General features: G+C 41.7%; 1 protein-coding gene across 3 annotated transcripts in view; it reads left to right on the top strand.

The window, feature by feature from the left end:
• Nucleotides 1–17,326, top strand: part of FRMPD4 (FERM and PDZ domain containing 4) — an 860,788-nt gene that overhangs the window by 735,650 nt on the left and 107,812 nt on the right. For all 3 annotated transcript variants that reach the window (XM_011994863.1, XM_011994862.1, XM_011994865.1), the window contains 2 exons: nt 5,054–5,214; nt 10,099–10,201. In XM_011994863.1, coding sequence (XP_011850253.1) covers nt 5,054–5,214; nt 10,099–10,201 — 264 coding nt within the window. The remainder of the gene's footprint in view (nt 1–5,053; nt 5,215–10,098; nt 10,202–17,326) is intronic.

Here is a 17,326-nt window from a genome sequence, read left to right as displayed (position 1 = left end):
AATCAATACTTTGTGTTTAACTTTTATTTTAAGTTCAAGGGCACATGTGCAGGTTGGTTACATAGGAAAACTTACGTCAGGAGGGTTTGTTGCACAGACTATTTCATCACCCAGGTATTAAGCCTAGTACCCGTTAGTTATTTTTCCTGATCCTCTCCCTCCCCCCACCTGCCACCCATCCTATAGACCCCAGTGTGTGCTGTTCCCCTCTATGTGTCCATGTGTTCTCATCATTTAACTCCCACTTATAAGTGAGAACATTCCAGCCAATGCTTTTTGAGTGCTTACTATGTGCTTACATTTTGCTGAGTGCTTTATGTTTATTCATTCAGTTTTCACAACTATCTTATGAACTTGTTACTATCATTGTCACCATTTTACAGATGAGAAAACTGAAATACAGAGTGATGGAGTAATTCGTGCAGGTCACATTAGTAGGAAGTAGGGGAGCCAGGACTTGAATTCAGGCAGTCTGGCTCCAAAGTCTCTCACTAAACGATCATATCAGTTCTCATGTTCACACTGCACCTGGGCATGTATTTGTTTCTTGTACAAACTAGAAAGTGTCACCTACTTGAAGAGAAAAATGTCTCCCATAATGTGGATACATCAGGACATGAGATTTGCATTAGGCAACATGCTCATAGGTCCATCCTCACTGGGAACGTCTGGCGTGTGCAGGAAAATGGTTCCAGAGTAGAAGTCCCACCCCTGGTCTATCAGGGTGGCCTCCAAATATATTAAAAGCACAATTTTTGTGGCTTCTGCCGCTCTCACCCTGGTCCAAGGCACCACCATCAGGGGTTGATGTAACGGCCCCTGAAATGCTTCTACCAGTACCCTCTCCTGTCATCAGCAGGGCAGCTGGATCACATGTCTACTTTTTCCACTTAGAACAAAAGACAAAGTCTTTCCAAGAGCCTGTGTGATCTGTGCCCCTCCTTCCCACCACTTCTTTACTCCTCACCACCCTGCCTCCAACCCCACATCCTTATCTGCGCCACTAGCCTTCGTATTGTTCCTGGGCAGGCTCACATCAGGCACGTTATGCCTCAGAACCTTTATGCTTCATGGTCCCTCTGTTGGAAGTGCTCCCCCCGAAATGTTTCCTGATCCCTGCTGATCATTGCAGCACCTTCACCCACCCACTCCACCCACTCAGCTCTCTATCCTTCCTCCCTGCCTTATTTTTCTCCCTAGTGTTTATAATGACTTGCTCTTCCATCTATTTTACTAATGTATTAGTTTCTTCTTTGTCTCTGAACACTAGCGTGAACACTTTCTTTTTTGTCTGCTTTCTTTCCCAGTGCAATCCCAGAACTGAGAATCCAGTGGGCGTTTTACAAATTGACTAAATGAACAAACGAGTGCATTGTGGAGTTGTTTTGGAGAATTAAATGAACTAACATATGGAAAGCATTTAGAACAAACAATGCTTAGCATGAAATTAATGTTTAATAAATGTCAGGTATCAATAAAAGAATAACATGATAGTTATTGAATGAATGATGCATTAGATACTATTACTTGTTCCTGTGGTGGGAAGAGGGTAATCAAGCTCCAGAAGTTTTAAATATTTTAATATACATTCACAATGGTTGCTAGAGGAGATAATCAGGGACATCATTTGTGTCCTCATTTCCTATTGTCTGGAGGGCGTACTAAAACCCACCCTTCTCTAGGCAGGAGAGTGGTTCTCAAACTTGGCTGGACTTGGGAATCACCTGCAGATGTTTTTAAAATTGATACTGGTTTGCATCCCAGATATTCTGATACCGTTGGTCTGGAGTGTAACCCGGGCATTAGGAGTTTTGAAATGCTCCCTGAGTGATTCTAATGTGCAGCAAAGTTTGGGAATCACTGCCTTAAGCTTTTCACAGAGCTAGCAATAGCAGAAGGAAAAACCTTCCTCAGTGCCTCTCTATGCTTGGAATCAAGAGTTGCGCCAACCTCATTTCTAAAACACACGTGACCATTAGCAAGTCACCCAGCTTCAGCAAGCTTTACCTTCCTCAATTTTATGTCTGCTGTGGAAAATGGTGAAGACACAGAATTCAGGGCCAGTTTCCAAAAATGTGAATTTTCCTTCTTCCCTCTCTCCCTTTCATTCTTCCTTCCTCCCTCCCTTCCTTTCTTCTTTCCGTCCCTTCTTTCATCTGGAGATAAAAGGACAGAATTGTTTTCAGATGTGGCTCAAAAATGTCTTACTCTAAGATGGTACTTTCTTACAGAGGAGACCAGAGAACCAAAGTGTCCACCATGCCTAGGTGGCCCCATTCTCCCACAGGCATACCCAGCCATGCCTGTTTCAGGTCCAGGAGGGATCAGTGTCTGAAGGTCAAGTTCCCACCCTTTGGGGCCCACTGTGGGAGTATCAGAGGTCCTACTAGTGTCCTGGGTTCTAGCCCTGGCCTCCTCACTTCTTCCCTGTGTCTTAGTGCCTCCCAGCCTGGGGCCTTGTCTGAGGCTCCTACCCTGGTCACTGGGGCTCACTCTGCATTGGTTTTTCTGGCTCACTCAGGGTCTAGAATTCTGTCCTCTGACATCCAGGCCTCTCCATCTGATCTCCTGCCCACCTGAGTTCTGCCCACCTCTCTTCATCATCTCAAGCATATACCATATCATGGTAGCCGTGTCTAATCTATGGGTCCAGAAAAACACCTGAACCTACCCTATAATACCACCAATCTCAGCCTGGACTTTTCTATTAATAGAATGGTGGTAGGACACTGGGGATAGCACACTACCGGGGCCAGCATCATGGATGTGTGACCCAAGCAGTGACACAGGACCCTGGACTGGGTTTAATGTTCTGCTGTCTTGAAATTAGTCATGTTTGAATGAAAGGCTCCACATTTTCATTTTGCACTGTTTCTGCAAATTATCTAATGTGCCCCACACTTCAAATCAGAAGACCTGGTATGGATTGCACCTGGCTTACACCTGAGAAGAGCGTGACCTTGGTCAAGTTATTTTTCCTATCTTGGCATTTGCAAAGAAGGAATGAGTAGGGTAAAACTGCCTCCATCATAGAGGAATTTTAAGAATGAAATAAGGTAACAGATGAGTGTTAGCACATGGTGCACAACATGTTAGTTCTCAACTAACACTTCTCTTTTTCCTACCGTTCCACCTCCCGAGAAGCTAAGTCGAAAAGACACTTCCTTTCTATTTAAAATGGATTTTAAATGTTTGTTTTCCTAGATAGTGATATATACCTAAAGGACAGATCTTAGGAGGTTTTCATTGCTCTTACCTCATTCTTATTAATTACACAGAAAGACAACAGGATTCCTTCTTTGCTATCTTTATTACATTGAACAATATGTTGTCCAGATGGCATATAGAGTAGCATCTTCCAAGATATTTTTAAATGATCTTCTTTTACTTATTGAAGAACATTATATAGAGAGAAATTTGAATTAAACCCGTGTCATTGAAATAATCTTAGCTTACATTACATTAAGGAGATTTCTATTATTCAGACTAATAACTTTTCCCCAAAAGAAGGCTGCCTTGAACAATGTGCATGAGTGAAGACTTCATTAAGAGTCATGGGAGTGAATCTTTGACCCAACCCTCTGGCATACCAGCCATGGGCTCTTAGTGACAATAAACTAGTATTTTGATCTCAGTTTTCTTATTGGTAAAATCCACAAAATAATACCAGTTCTGCCCTCTCATTCTCAATTTGTGTATCAAATTAGATATTTGTGGAAGTATTTTGAAAATTTTTGAATGCTATACAAATTTCAAGTTGGGATTATTGATAAGACTTCTGAAGTTTAGGTGTTAATGAAAAGATTCATTTGAACCACTTGAAAATCTTCCCGGAGAACAAATGCCAAGAGCTAAGTTCTCAGCTTCTTTGGAAATGGAGATGTATTTGGAAACAGGATGGTGTGTCACCACCAAAATAATCCACTTCAATTTTGCTGGGGCCAGAAGCCATAGGTATTACCTTCTAAATGTCTAAAACCCTCTGAGGTTATTTCTCAGCATATCAGTTATAACTAAATAGCTTTTCACAAAGAAATCTTTTTCTCTACTTATTAATCCAAGTATTAATGAGAATATACTATGTGCCAGATACTCTTCTAGGAACCTGAGATAAATCAGTGAATAAAACCAAGTTCCTTGCCCTCATAGAGTGTTTGTTCTAGTGTATGGAGCAAAACAACAAAAATAACCATAAAATTAAGTATACAGTTGACCCTTGAACAACATGGGGCTTGGGGCACCAACCCCACATGCAGTCAAAAATCCACATATCACTTTGGATGCCCTCAAAACTCAATTACTGATAGCATACTGTTGACCAGAAGTCTTACCGATAACATAACAGTTGATTAACACATATTTTGTATGTTATATGCATTATACTCATATACTGTATTCTTACAATAAAGTTAGAGAAAACAAAATGTTATTAAGGAAGCCGTAAGGAAGAGAAAATACATGTATTAATCATTAAGTAGAAGTAGATCATCATAAAGGTCTCCATCCTCATCGTCTTCACATTGAGTAAGTTAAGAAGGGGAAGGAAGAACAGGGGATGGTCTTGCTGTCTCAGGGGTGGCAGAGGAGGAAGAAAATCTATGTATAAGTGGACCTGTGCAGCTCAAACCTGTATTGTTCAAAAGCCGACTGCATTCTACGGCACGTTAGCACGTGATTAGTGCTGTGGGGAAAAAAGAAGTAGAAGGGCGTAAAGGGGATCAGGCATGTTGGGGAGCGGGGTTGCATTTTTAAAATGTATGGCCAGGACAGTCCTCTTCAAGGTCATATGTGAGCACAAGCTTGAGTGAGGTGAGGCTGGGCCATATGCATATCTGCAGGACAGGCTTTCCGGGTTGGAGGAACAGCCAATGCAAAAGCCTGAAGCAAAAGTGGCCCAAGTGAGCCATGAAAGAAGCATGACTATGGGTCTCCCCAGATCTTTCTCACTCTCTAACAAAAAATAGGTTTTGAAATTAAAGAGAATATGATTGCCAGGCCAATGCCTAAGACATACATTGATGCCTTGTTTCTCTTGTATGTGCTTTCTCCACAGTCACATGACACAGGCAATCCCTTTTGACGACCCTCGGTTAGAGAGCTGCCAAATCATCCCTCCGGCTCCTCGGAAGGTGGAGATGAGAAGGGACCCAGTGCTGGGATTTGGTTTTGTGGCAGGGAGTGAAAAGCCAGTGGTCGTTCGCTCAGTAACACCAGGTAAGCACCCAATCCCGGTTCTTGGTTTCCTGAGACTGTCTGCCACACCCTGCCAGAATAACTACTGTTCAGTTTCATAAGTGTCCAGACTGTGAAAGCTGGATATGTTTTTCCAAAACCTGGATAGAGTCACTTCACCAGAGGAACAGAAATGCCTCCTTAAACTAGATTTTAAACTGCCAAATCCATCATTATCACCTGACTCAGGAAAATACTGAGCCATCATCTATAACCATGGAAATGACCCACTTCTTAACTTATGAATGCAGACAATAAGAGGCAGGCACTGTACTGTATTACGGTAAGCCCATGATGAATTCCTTAGTGGAAAAAAAGGAGGAAGTGGTTACAGTAGGATTTAGTCACTGGGGTAGTTGGATTATCTCACAAGTATGCACTTCCCTCCCTTCTCATTAGAGGCAGAATAAAGGGAAATCCATACTCCATTGCTGTTGGGCTGGACCAGGTGATTGACATTGGCCAATGGCATATTAACAAAGATGACATAAGCTTGAGACATGCTTGTGCAATTGAGGCTGTTTCCGGAGCTTCTGCCATGGCTATAAGAAGAGAGTTTTTGGCTGGGTGCAGTGGCTCACCTGTAATCCCAGCACTTTGAGAGGCCAAGGCTGGTGGGTCACTTGAAGCCAGGAGTTCGAGACCAGCCTGGCCAACATGGCAAAATCCCATCTCTACTAAAAAGACAAAAAATTAGCCAGGTGTGGTGGTGCATGCCTGCAGTCCCAGCTACTCGGGAGGCTGAGGCATGAGAATCGCTTGAACCCAGGAAGGGGAGGTTGCGGTGAGCTGAGATTGCGCTACTACACTCCAGCCTGAGCAACAGAGTGAAACCCTGTCTCAAAACAAAAACAAAAACAAAAGAGAGAGAGTTTTCCCCAGGTAGCTGTGACCTCTTCCATCTGAGCCCCATGATGAACACATGAGGCAGCAAACCTGCAGTGGGGGAGCCAAGTACAGCCTCATCTGCAGTTTGGTACAGAACTGTCCAGCTAAGCCTGGCTGAAATCAGCCAGCCTGTGGTTATCCTAAAGACCCATAAGCATGAGAAGAAATGATCATTGGACACCTATTGAGCTTGGGGGTGATTTGTTATCCAGCAAATGCTGACTAATACAGTATGTGTCAAATCTTTAAAATTCTACAATATGATTAGATAATTAATGTACTTTCCCGCAATCATTCATATTAGAGTATACAGATGTTCCACTGTCAACACAGCTGAATACAATGGACTATGATGCAATCGCCTGAAGTGGGCTGCCTTTGCCTTTCCGGAAACAATGTGCTTTTATTATTTATTATATATGTATTTATATGCTTACTGTAATGGACTCATATTGGATTTATTTTCAGTAAAAAAGGAAATTATCTTCCATGCCCTTTCTTCTCAGGATTTTGCAAATCAGTAACAGGATTCAGCAGTAAAGTACTACACTTAGGAGCACAGACTCTGGCATCAGACTGCCTGAATCTAACTCCTACCTCTGCCCCTTTTTAGACTTTTTAGTTTCCATGTTAAATTCCCTGCATTTCAGTTTGATGTAACTTCTCTACGTCTTCTGTATAATGGGGATCAGTGTAGTATCTATGTTGTAGGGCTATGGAGAGAATGCAATAAATTAGAAGAGTGCCAGGCACATCCTGGTCATTCTGTAGATGTTTATTTTTATTGTTATTGTTATTTAACTCTAAAATGTTTGGCCAGTGAGTGTCTCAATTAAGGGAAACAAAAGTCAAGTAGTGTCCTGGTATAGATTTTAAAATTTGGTTTAATGTTTCACTTTTCATTATTTTGACATAATATGCCCCAGGGCAAACATCACAAATAACCACTTTAGACTTGTGCTATCTGCTAAACTTTTTTATTTCACTAAATATAGATCATATTTTAGTTCTCTGTATAGGATTGTTGAGCTTGATACAACTGAGAATTCTCAAAACAGATTTGTTGCTTCGTATGATAACATGCTTTGTAAAAAAAAAAAAAAAAATAGAAACAATGTAGATAGTATAGAGGAGAAAGTAAAAAAATCACCTGAATTCCTAGTACCAAGAGATAGCCATTATTGATGTAGACGGAGATAATATGTGTAGTAGATATAATTCCATGCATACACAAACACACATATGTATTACCTATCAGATAATGTATTTTATACATACATAATACATATATAGAGGTATGTGTACACACATTTTTTCCTAAATGGAATAGTATTCGGCATGCTGTTTTATAACACTGGGATAATCTAACATCTCTGATTATGAGATTCTCCAAAGTATGTGTCTTCCCAGGAGCTGAATGAAGATTCAAGTCTTATTTTTTGTTTTTTGGTATCATCTCACTGTTTCTACAACCTCTCTCCTTCCTTGCCCTCAATTCTCCTTAGCTTCAAAGACACTAATACCTACTGTTACACAATTTTGAGATGAGTAGAAAAAAAGTAAAAACAAAGGTCAAAGAGTACTATTTCCAGTTATTTTTATGAGTGAAAATGCTGGTCAAACAAGCTGTGTCAGTCATAAAAATGACTCTACAGAAGTCCCAGGTGATTTCAGTGTGTGACTAGATTTTCTATAATAGGCGATCCAGACTTCAAAGTAAAGGCTATGAGACAGTTCTTTTGAAGTGTGCCACTGTTTCGTATTTTGGATGGGACAGTGTGTTGCTTCTCCAGCATTCTTGATTAAAGCTGCTTGATTAGACAAGAGTAGTTTCCTTTAATCAGAAAGCATAGGTCAAATGTAAGAGTATGTTAATCTGAGAGTGATTTTCTTATTAGAATAGTTAACATTCGTCCTTCAGTTACTTTCAAAATTTTTCTGTATTTGATCAGCATTTGATTGCTAACCATTTGTTTGACTGAATTTGAGTGATTATTGCATATAATTTAATACTTATTATGTTTCCCAAGTGGTTTTTCTGAATTCCTTATGCGTGCAAACACTGAATCCCACATCTGTAAAATGAATATTTTCTATCAGTAATATGAGGACATGTTAAGGTTCCCCTACTCTCTTACTTCCCAGAAGGAAGACGAATTTATGCTACAGCTTGAATGACACATATGCCTAGTGTCTGGGTAGGGAGAGAAACACTGAATTACTTTCAGTTCCATGTTCTGGGTATGAAGTGTTCATTTCAATTACTAAATGAAGTAATAGCAATAATATTTGAAAGATAGCATTTCAGCTGCAGCTATCACCCAGCATCAGACCTGTGGAAATATAGTTAAAATTATAGTACCATATGCTACCATATCAATATTTGGGAGGTAATTGCATGTGTCTAGAGCATAATTCAGGTAATTGATTTTAGGTCTTACTTAAATACAAATGTATGCTTTACACAGATGTGGTTTTAAGTTTATGTGTTAAGAAACCTGGCAGTGACTAGGTTCTGAATTATAGAAAAAAGTTCAAAAGGGACATTCGCCATTCTGAATTTGGAAGAGTCCAAGCTAAGATCTAGTCCTTCCTTCAAGTCAATTATTTAACCTGTGTGAGCCTCAATTATCTCATAATATGGAAGGGATGATAGTATTCAGTGAAGTTACTAGGCCAAGAATTTAACCCATTGCCTGGTGCATAATAAATGCTCAACAAATATTAGTTTCCTTCTCCCTTCTTGGAAACAACGGAAAGAGAAAAGGGCCAGGCACAGTGGCTCATCCCTGTAACCCCAGCACTTTGAGAGGCTGAGGTGGGAGGATTGCTTGAGCCCAGGAGTTTGAGACCAGCCTGGGCAATACAGTGAGATCTTGTCTCTACAACAAATAAACAAGGCCGGGCGCCGTGGCTGACGCCTGTAATCCCAACACTTTGGGAGGCCGAGGCGGGCAGATCACGAGGTCAGGAGATCGAGAACATCCTGGCTAACACGGTGAAACCCCATCTCTACTAAAAATGCAAAAAATTAGCCGGGTGTAGTGGCAGGCGCCTGTAGTCCCAGCTACTCGGGAGGCTGAGGCAGGAGAATGGCGTGAATCCGGGAGGCGGAGGTTGCAGTGAGCCAAAATCGCACCACTGCACTCCAGCCTGGGCGACAGAGCGAGATTCCATCTCTAAATAAATAAATAAACAGACAAACAAAATTAGCTGGGTGTGGTGGTGTGTGCCCACAGTCCCAGCTGCTCAGCAGGATGAGGTGGGAGGGTTGCTGGAGGGATGCACATGGAGCTGTGAGGGAGGAAGGGGACACCGGCCTAGCCAACCAGATCAGCTGAATCAACCCTGGCAATCAGTGGGGTGACAGATGTCACAGCCAGATCACCCTCACATCTGAACACCCTCTTACTGAGATATCTTACGATTCTCCACAGTATGCTGTCTCCCTACTTGTAATAAGTACATAAATGCACCTTTGTTTGAATCCAGCTGTGCGGAATTGTTGCAGCTTTGGCCACAGGGTATCAACACAACTGATTGGCTACCTGTTGAGAGAATAGCTCCTTCTAGGGGCCTCACCACACATACACACACAAAATGGCCTGTTGACTAGCAGCATCAGCAGCACCTGGGAGCTTGTGAGAAATGCATTATCTCACCCTGCACCCCTGCATGGTAACAAGATTCCCAGGTGATCCACCATAAAGTGTGAGAAGTGCTGCTAGGCTGAGTCTCGATCTTGCTTGTAAAGTTTTAGAAAAATGTGGATGCCTGGGTCCCATCCTGAAAGATTCTGATTTAGTTGGTCAGGGTACAGCCTGGGCCTCAGAATTGTCCAAAGAATACCCAAGTGTGGTTGGGTTTCGGTTTTGCTGATAGCACCATTTGCTCACAGTGAATCATGATCAGGAGAGGGGGCTTGGGATAGGTTGCCAATGGTCTTCTCACCTGTGCTTCATTCTCATTTATCTCCAGGTGGCCCCTCTGAAGGCAAGCTGATCCCGGGAGATCAGATTGTAATGATTAATGATGAACCGGTCAGCGCTGCACCCAGAGAGCGGGTCATTGATCTGGTCAGGTGGGTGACTCATTCACCTGTGTCCTGTTCTGCCTTGAAGGCTGCTACATAGCTCTGAGGTCTCAACTAGCAGAGGAAGAGCCTCCTGTGGGACAATTTAGGACAGAAACACAAGCCAACACATCCACACGATTGAAAATGCTGCTGACACTGACCTGTAATATCAAAACACATGCTCCATAAACACAAAACTCCTAATTGTCCACTCTCTGTTAACATTGAAGGCACAAATGCCTCAGTTTAACATTTTTATGACTCCTATATCCAAAGGTTCATTTTTTCCTTCCAGAATTACTAACACATTGATTTTTCGTAATCAGGGAGATCAAAACACAATACCTGAATTCAGCGTAAGTGATGAGTAATTTTATATACATAATCCCATGGATATACAAACACAGTTCACTGATACTTCATATTTGACTAAGTTCTTCATTACTGAATTTTGAGATTATCAACTATGGCAATAGGATAATTAGGTCAAAGCTAAGAGTTTACAAAATACACGTGGTTTATTGGTTTAGTTTTATTGTAGATGTAAGTAGTTTGTTATGTGATATTCTTAATGGGGCACCAGAAAATGTATTTTGTGTTATGTTAAAACTATTGGTCAAGAATCCCCTTAGAAGCCCACTGGAGTTATACTTCCTTAGTGAATTTAGGGGAAAAGAGATCTTTAGAAGTTTTTCAAATGAAGAAGCTGGACCTATCATGTGAATGTATCCATTCATGCTATAGGAGTGTTGACGAATAAGGAGACATGACATTTGTCTTTTATAAACTCGTATTTTCAACCAAGATTGAAGCCAAAGCTAAGGTTACCAGAACTCTTTTCACTCAAGAGGGGATTTCCTAACATTTATGATTACTCATTACAGAAAGTGTTAGGTTGGTGCGAAAGTAATTGCTGTTTTTGTCATTGAAAGTAATGGCAAAAATTTCAATTATTTTCGCACCAACCTAATAAATCTGTACTTTGGAAAAGGCATTAAGTGGAGTATTTCTGGGGTCTTTCAGAGAAAGTCTCTTTCTCAAGCCTAGTTCAGCTTTTGCTTCACAAAGAGGTTCTGGAGGGTCAAGCAGTCTTGGAAGAACTGGGAGAGAAGCAAAAAGAGAAATAGAAAGAGAAGGCACTTACATTTAGTGTAAGCAACCATCTCAGTTTTAGCATTTAAAAGGCCCATGTCCCAGGGAAACTCTGGAATGGTTGGTCACTGCTATGGTCTGAATGTTAGTGTCCCCTCAAAATTTATATATTGCAACCTAATACCTAATGTGATTGTATTAATAGGTGAGGCCTTTAGGAAAGTGATTAAGTCACGAGGTCTCTGCATCATGAATGGGATTAGTATCCTTATAAAAATTTGAAGAGAATTGCCTTGCTCCTTCTCCCATGTAAAGACACAGTGACAAAGTACTGTCTTTGAGGAATGAGGCCTTTACCAAACACCAAATCTTCTGGAAGATCTTGGACTTCACTGCCTCCAGAACTGTGAGAAATACATTTCAATTATTTATAAATTATTCGGTCTAAGGTATTTTGTTGTAGCAGCTCAAACAGACTAAGACAGTCACTCTTCTTCAGTCTGGGCTTAATGGAGTCTTCCCAGATGGCTAGAAAAGTCATACTTGTACTCCTGGGGCATCCAGATCTCCAAAGAATGGTCTTACACGGGAGCAGACACTGAGACTTGTGACATATTCACTATGCATCAGGAACAAGACCTGGGAACGTCTCCAATCTTTCTATGGACAAGGGGAGCCAGAATACGGAAAGAATCTGTATGTAAGAGCCCTTGGTAAGGAGCTGCAGTGTTCATTTGGAATAACTTCTCTCTTGAGATGCGTGTGGGTGTCAGCAGGGGCATACCTCATCTAGATAGGCTCTGAGCCTTCTGGAATGCCATGTTTGGGCTTGATGGCAGAAGTTGCATAGACATTTTGTTTTCCCCTAGGTGCGCACCTCTGTGATTAGTCCTATTGATTTTTGTGCCTGGAGGATGATAGAAGAAATAAAATATCTGTGTTTAGGTTGGCTGTGACTTAATTGCCTGCTGCAGGACAGTGACAGAGAAAAACCTATCTGAAAGTGTGATCATTTCCTAGCAATTGTTCCAGGGATATTTAGAAAGATTATTTCCAAGAAAGATATTTTCTTTCTGGTTTAATGCTTATAGAAGAAAATGGCATATCTGTAAACAAAGCACTCTCTATAGAACTTTACATGTAATAAAATAAGCCAGTTAAAAGAGATGATGGCAAACAGCTCCAAGTTCAAATCCAGCCTGCCATGTGTCTTTGCAAAGTCCATCAGCTAAGAAAGGCAGGTTTTTTAAACCATTTTTTAAAAGTTGAAAAATGTATTTTGTGACACATGGAAATCATATAAAATTCAGATTTTAGTATCCATAAGTATTTTAGTGGGTTTAGCCATGTTTGCTCATTTGTGTTTTATCTATGTCTGCTTTCCTGCTACAACAGAGTTGAGTAGTTGCAACAGAAACTATCTGGCTCACAACCTTTTCACTCTCACTAAACCACAATGTTAAAATAATGTATGTCTTTCTAATGAAAATGATCACACATTACAAAATATTCCTATGCCTTCCCATAAGTTTAGTCATCTGTCTGCCATAATGTGTACTAACCTAAACATTTAACTCTTGTAGAAAATCCCCTTTTTACTGGGCTCCTCAGCTGATATATGTTTTAAGGTCTATATCTTACACAAGACAAATTCCCTTTCTGTATAATAAAAAAAATCCCATTTTCTTAGCCACTAAGGAAATTTGGAAAAACACTCATCATTTTGATAACACTATAAAATTCTCTCTTTAAAAATCGGCATCAATTTGCCTGCTTTAGTGGTGTAGTCTTGTTTTGTTCCTTTTCCCCCATTGCAGCATGTGTTCATGGATCATTTTTTGTTCCCAGATCCATTTGTGTTTCTTGGTGGATTATTTTTCTTATCATTTGGTTACTCTATTATAGAAAATTATTTTTTCTTGAGAAAATGAAAGAGTTTCGCAGAGACTAATTTACTGATATACTAACAACATTTTGGTTTTTTCATGTAGTCTCAAAAAAGCTATAATTGCTGCACCGAAATTAGATGAGTTCTGTTCACTTCATGGTCTTCTAAGTTGTTAACTCTAACTCAGACTGTATAATGGTGTTTGAGGATGAAAATCTTTGAAGAATCCATGCCCTTTACAAATTACCATATCTTTCTTCTTTAAAAGTATCTAAGGATAATTTTCTTTTCACAATTAGACTAATTAACTGAAAGCAGTCTCCAAAATTTTATTTTTAAAAAGTAAGGAGTATTATTGCCCATAGAAACATTATGAATTGTGCCTTGCCTTCCCACTCCCATGGCTAGCCAGCACAATTAAATTCGTTTGACTTCAACAAGGAATTATTGAGGATTAACAGACATCATATAAGGCAATGAGCATGTATAGATACATAGGCATGATTCTTGCCCTCAAGGAGAAGAATTCTAATTGATTTCCTTATATTTATGACTGGACAAGGCTGTTGGCGAGGTTAGTATTTGCTAGGAATGTTTGGTGGAGATGGATGGTGTGTTAAGGGGTATTATTGATGGTGGTAAAGAGTAGCCATCAATGCGAAGTGGAAGGGCAGGTTTATGCATGAGAAGGGAGTTGTAAAATAGATCTTTCCTTTGACTCTAGAAACCCCAGACCTTCTTGATGGACACTCACTTTCCAACCTGCAGATATTAAAAAAATCCATTGCCTACGTGGCTGTCCTGAATCACCACCTCAAAATTTGGTCCTTCAAGGCAGCAATATAAATCTACTGGCTCCTGTTAGAATGGGTACACTAGACTTTTTGGATTAGAGATGCAATTGGGAACCTGATAAATGCCATAGACTTTTCCCCTATCCAGAAAAACCCACGTGTATACAAAGTTCTGTGTACAATATTAGAATGGTTTTTGACTCCCTAAAGTTAGTCCCAGTTTTAGCGCCAGGGCAGCAGACTCTGAGAATGCTGAGTCCCTTCCTCCCCTTCTCCCACTTCCTCAGTACCAGATGCTAACATTGAAGAGTCAAGCATATAAACAACTTGATCTTATCCTTTTCTATCAAAGCAGTTGAAGTGGAAAATTGCCCATCCTATAATAAGAAGGTACAATGGTCAAACTGGAGACTAATTCCCCTTTCTCCCAACATCTGTAATAGGGCAGCTAACTATTCCTCCATCTGCCCTCTCCCACTACTTATGTTGATTATTCATGCTGATCTAATTGATGAGCAGTGTTATAGCTATGGCTATTTATCTACAGAGGGTTGCTCACATCTGTCAGACATGTCACCCCTTCTATACTAATACCCTGGGAATTGGAGAGCTTTCCTGGGTAGCAGTAGTGTTCTTTCAATAAGAAAGTAACTGTAATAAGAAATAAGAATAAATGATAGGGGAGTGGCATTAACAAGGTAGCAAAATGAGGTCCCCCACTGGTATCCCCCACAGCAACTATAATTTGGCAGCCACCTATGGACAAAAGTGGCTTTGTGGGAGCTTTGGAATCCAAATAGGTCACTAAACCCTGGTGGAGCCTAAGACTGAGGAAGGCCATTTTGAGAAGGCAGACACACCCAGGCCTTGGTGGCAGACTCACTGACTATGATCCCAAATACAGACCCAGAAACAACCACATCCCCCCATGGAGTTGGCTACAGCCCGGTTTGGCCTTGGTCCTACTACTGGCATTATCCATTAAGGGACCCGGGAAGAGTCATACCTACCTAGGCCTTGGGTAACAGATCTGCTGACCTTGGCCCCAGTTGTGGACCCTGAAGTGGCTTGTGACCAAGCTCCAGCCTCTCTCAGCCATTGTCTGTGAGCAGTCCCACCTGTCCTGGGACCTGCTGGGAAACAGGCCAGTTCATACCCCCAGAGGTAGGCCTAACGAACTTAGTTCCACAGATTTTGAAACAGCCCCATAATTCAGCTCCAGCCTCTCTCAGCCATAATCCAGGAGCAGTCATGCCCATGCAGGGACCCTCTGGGATATATATTCATTTGTGTCCCCTCAGGCAGGCCTACTGACCTCCATCTGAATGTGGATCCTGAAGTGGCCCCATAACCTGGCTCTAGCTCCTCTCAGCCATGGTCAGGGAGTGGTCCTGCCTGCCCAGGGACCCAGGAGACAGGCTCCTCTGTGCCCTAGAGGCAGACTTACCAACCTTGATCCAACTGCAGATCCTGAAACAGCCCTGAAACTCAATTCCAGCCACTCTCATCTGGTATTCAGGAGCAGTCCTGCCTCCCCGATTCCACCTAGGGACCTGCAGAGTGGCATGCCCATTTGTGCCACCACAGGCAGGCCTGCCAGCCTTGATCCAACTACAGATCTTAAAGCAACACTGTGATCCAGCTCCAGCCCTGCACAGCCACAGTCCTTCCCACCCAGGAAACCATGAGGAGGCATGTCCATCTGTGTTCCCAGAAGCAGGCCTGTGGATCTTGATCTTGACTGTGGACCCTGAAGTAGCCCTGTGACTCATTTCCAGCCTCTCACAATCACAGTCCAGGACCAGTTATGCTTACTCAGAAACCCACCCAATGGTCCAGCAATAACCCTCCCAGGGATCTGGTGGAAGCCACAATGATCTGTGTACCTAGTAACAGGCCCATGATCTGTAGAACCTTGTCCCAGCATCAGCCCAATTAATGAAGATCCTAGAAGCATTCCAGTCTGCTCAGAGATGAGATAGGATCCATGCTCTCCCAAGGCTCTGGAAACAGGCCTACCCCCCATTGTAAGACCCCATTGCAGATTTAGCAGTAGTCACATGATCTAGCCCTACTATAATTGCAGAGGCAATCTCATCAGTCAACAAGAGAAGGCTTTTACCTGCTGAAACCAGTCTATAAAGACCAGTCTGTAAAAACTGGAAATCTAGCAGACCCCATTGCAAATATAGCAGTAGTCACATGATCTAGCTCCACTGCAATTGCAGAGGCAATCTCATCAATCAACAAGAGAAGGTCTTTACCTGCTGAAACCAGTCTATAAAGACCAGCCTACAAAGACTGGAAGAGGGCCTGGTGCAGTGACTCACGTTTATAATCCCAGTACTTTGGGAGGCCAAGGCAGGTGGATGACTTGAGGTTAGGAGTTTGAGATTAGCTGGTCAACATGGTGACACCCAGTCTCTACTAAAAATACAAAAAAAATTTAAAAAAAGAAAAAAGAAAATAGCCTGCTGTGGTGTTGTGTGCCTGTAGTCCCAGCTACGCCGGAGGCTGAGGTGGTAGAATCGCTTGAACCCAGGAGGCAGAGGTTGTAATGAGCCGAGATCATACCACTGGACTCCAGCCTAGGCAACAGAGCAAGACTCCGTCTCAACAAAAGAAAAGAAAACAAAGCAAAACAACAACAACAAAAAAAAAACGACTGAAAGAGATGTCTGCCCCCTCAAATGCACAGATACCAACTCAAGGCTACATGAATCATGAAGAATCAAGCAAACATGATACCACAAAAGGAAACTATTGAGGCTTCAATAAGCAGCCCCTAAGATATATCATTTGAGATATATAAATTACATGAAAAATAATACAAAATAATCACCTTAATGAAGCTCAGTGGGATACAAGAGAACACAGACCACTAAGCAAAAACAAAAAGCAATACATAAACAAAATAAACAGTTTAATAAAGAAATAAAGTTCAGGTGCGGTGATTTACGCTTGTAATTCCAGCACTTTAGGAGGCCAAGGCGGGCAGATGGCTTGAGCCCAAGAGTTCAAGACCAGCCTGGCCAACATGGCAAAACCCTGTCGCTACAAAAATTAGCCAGATGTGGTGGCCTGCACCCATAGTCCCAGCAACTTGGGAGGCTGAAGTGGGAGGATGACTTGAGCCCAGGAGGCAGAGGTTACAGTGAGCCAAGATCACACCACTGCACTGTAGCCTGGGCAACATAGCCAGACCCTGTTTCAAAAAAAGAAAAGAGAAAAGAAAGGAAAAGGGAAGGGAAGGGAAGGGAAGGGAAGGGAAGGGAAGGGAAGGGAAAAAGAAGAAAGAAAAGAAAGAAAAGAAAAGAAAAGAAAAGAAAAGAAAAGAAAAGAAAAGGAAGGAAGGAA

The sequence above is a fragment of the Mandrillus leucophaeus genome, unplaced genomic scaffold, assembly GCF_000951045.1.
Source record: "Mandrillus leucophaeus isolate KB7577 unplaced genomic scaffold, Mleu.le_1.0 Scaffold462, whole genome shotgun sequence".
In the NCBI taxonomy this organism is placed as follows: domain Eukaryota; kingdom Metazoa; phylum Chordata; class Mammalia; order Primates; family Cercopithecidae; genus Mandrillus; species Mandrillus leucophaeus.
The sequence above is the reverse complement of the archived record's forward strand: the minus strand, read 5'-3'. Positions and strand labels throughout refer to the sequence as shown.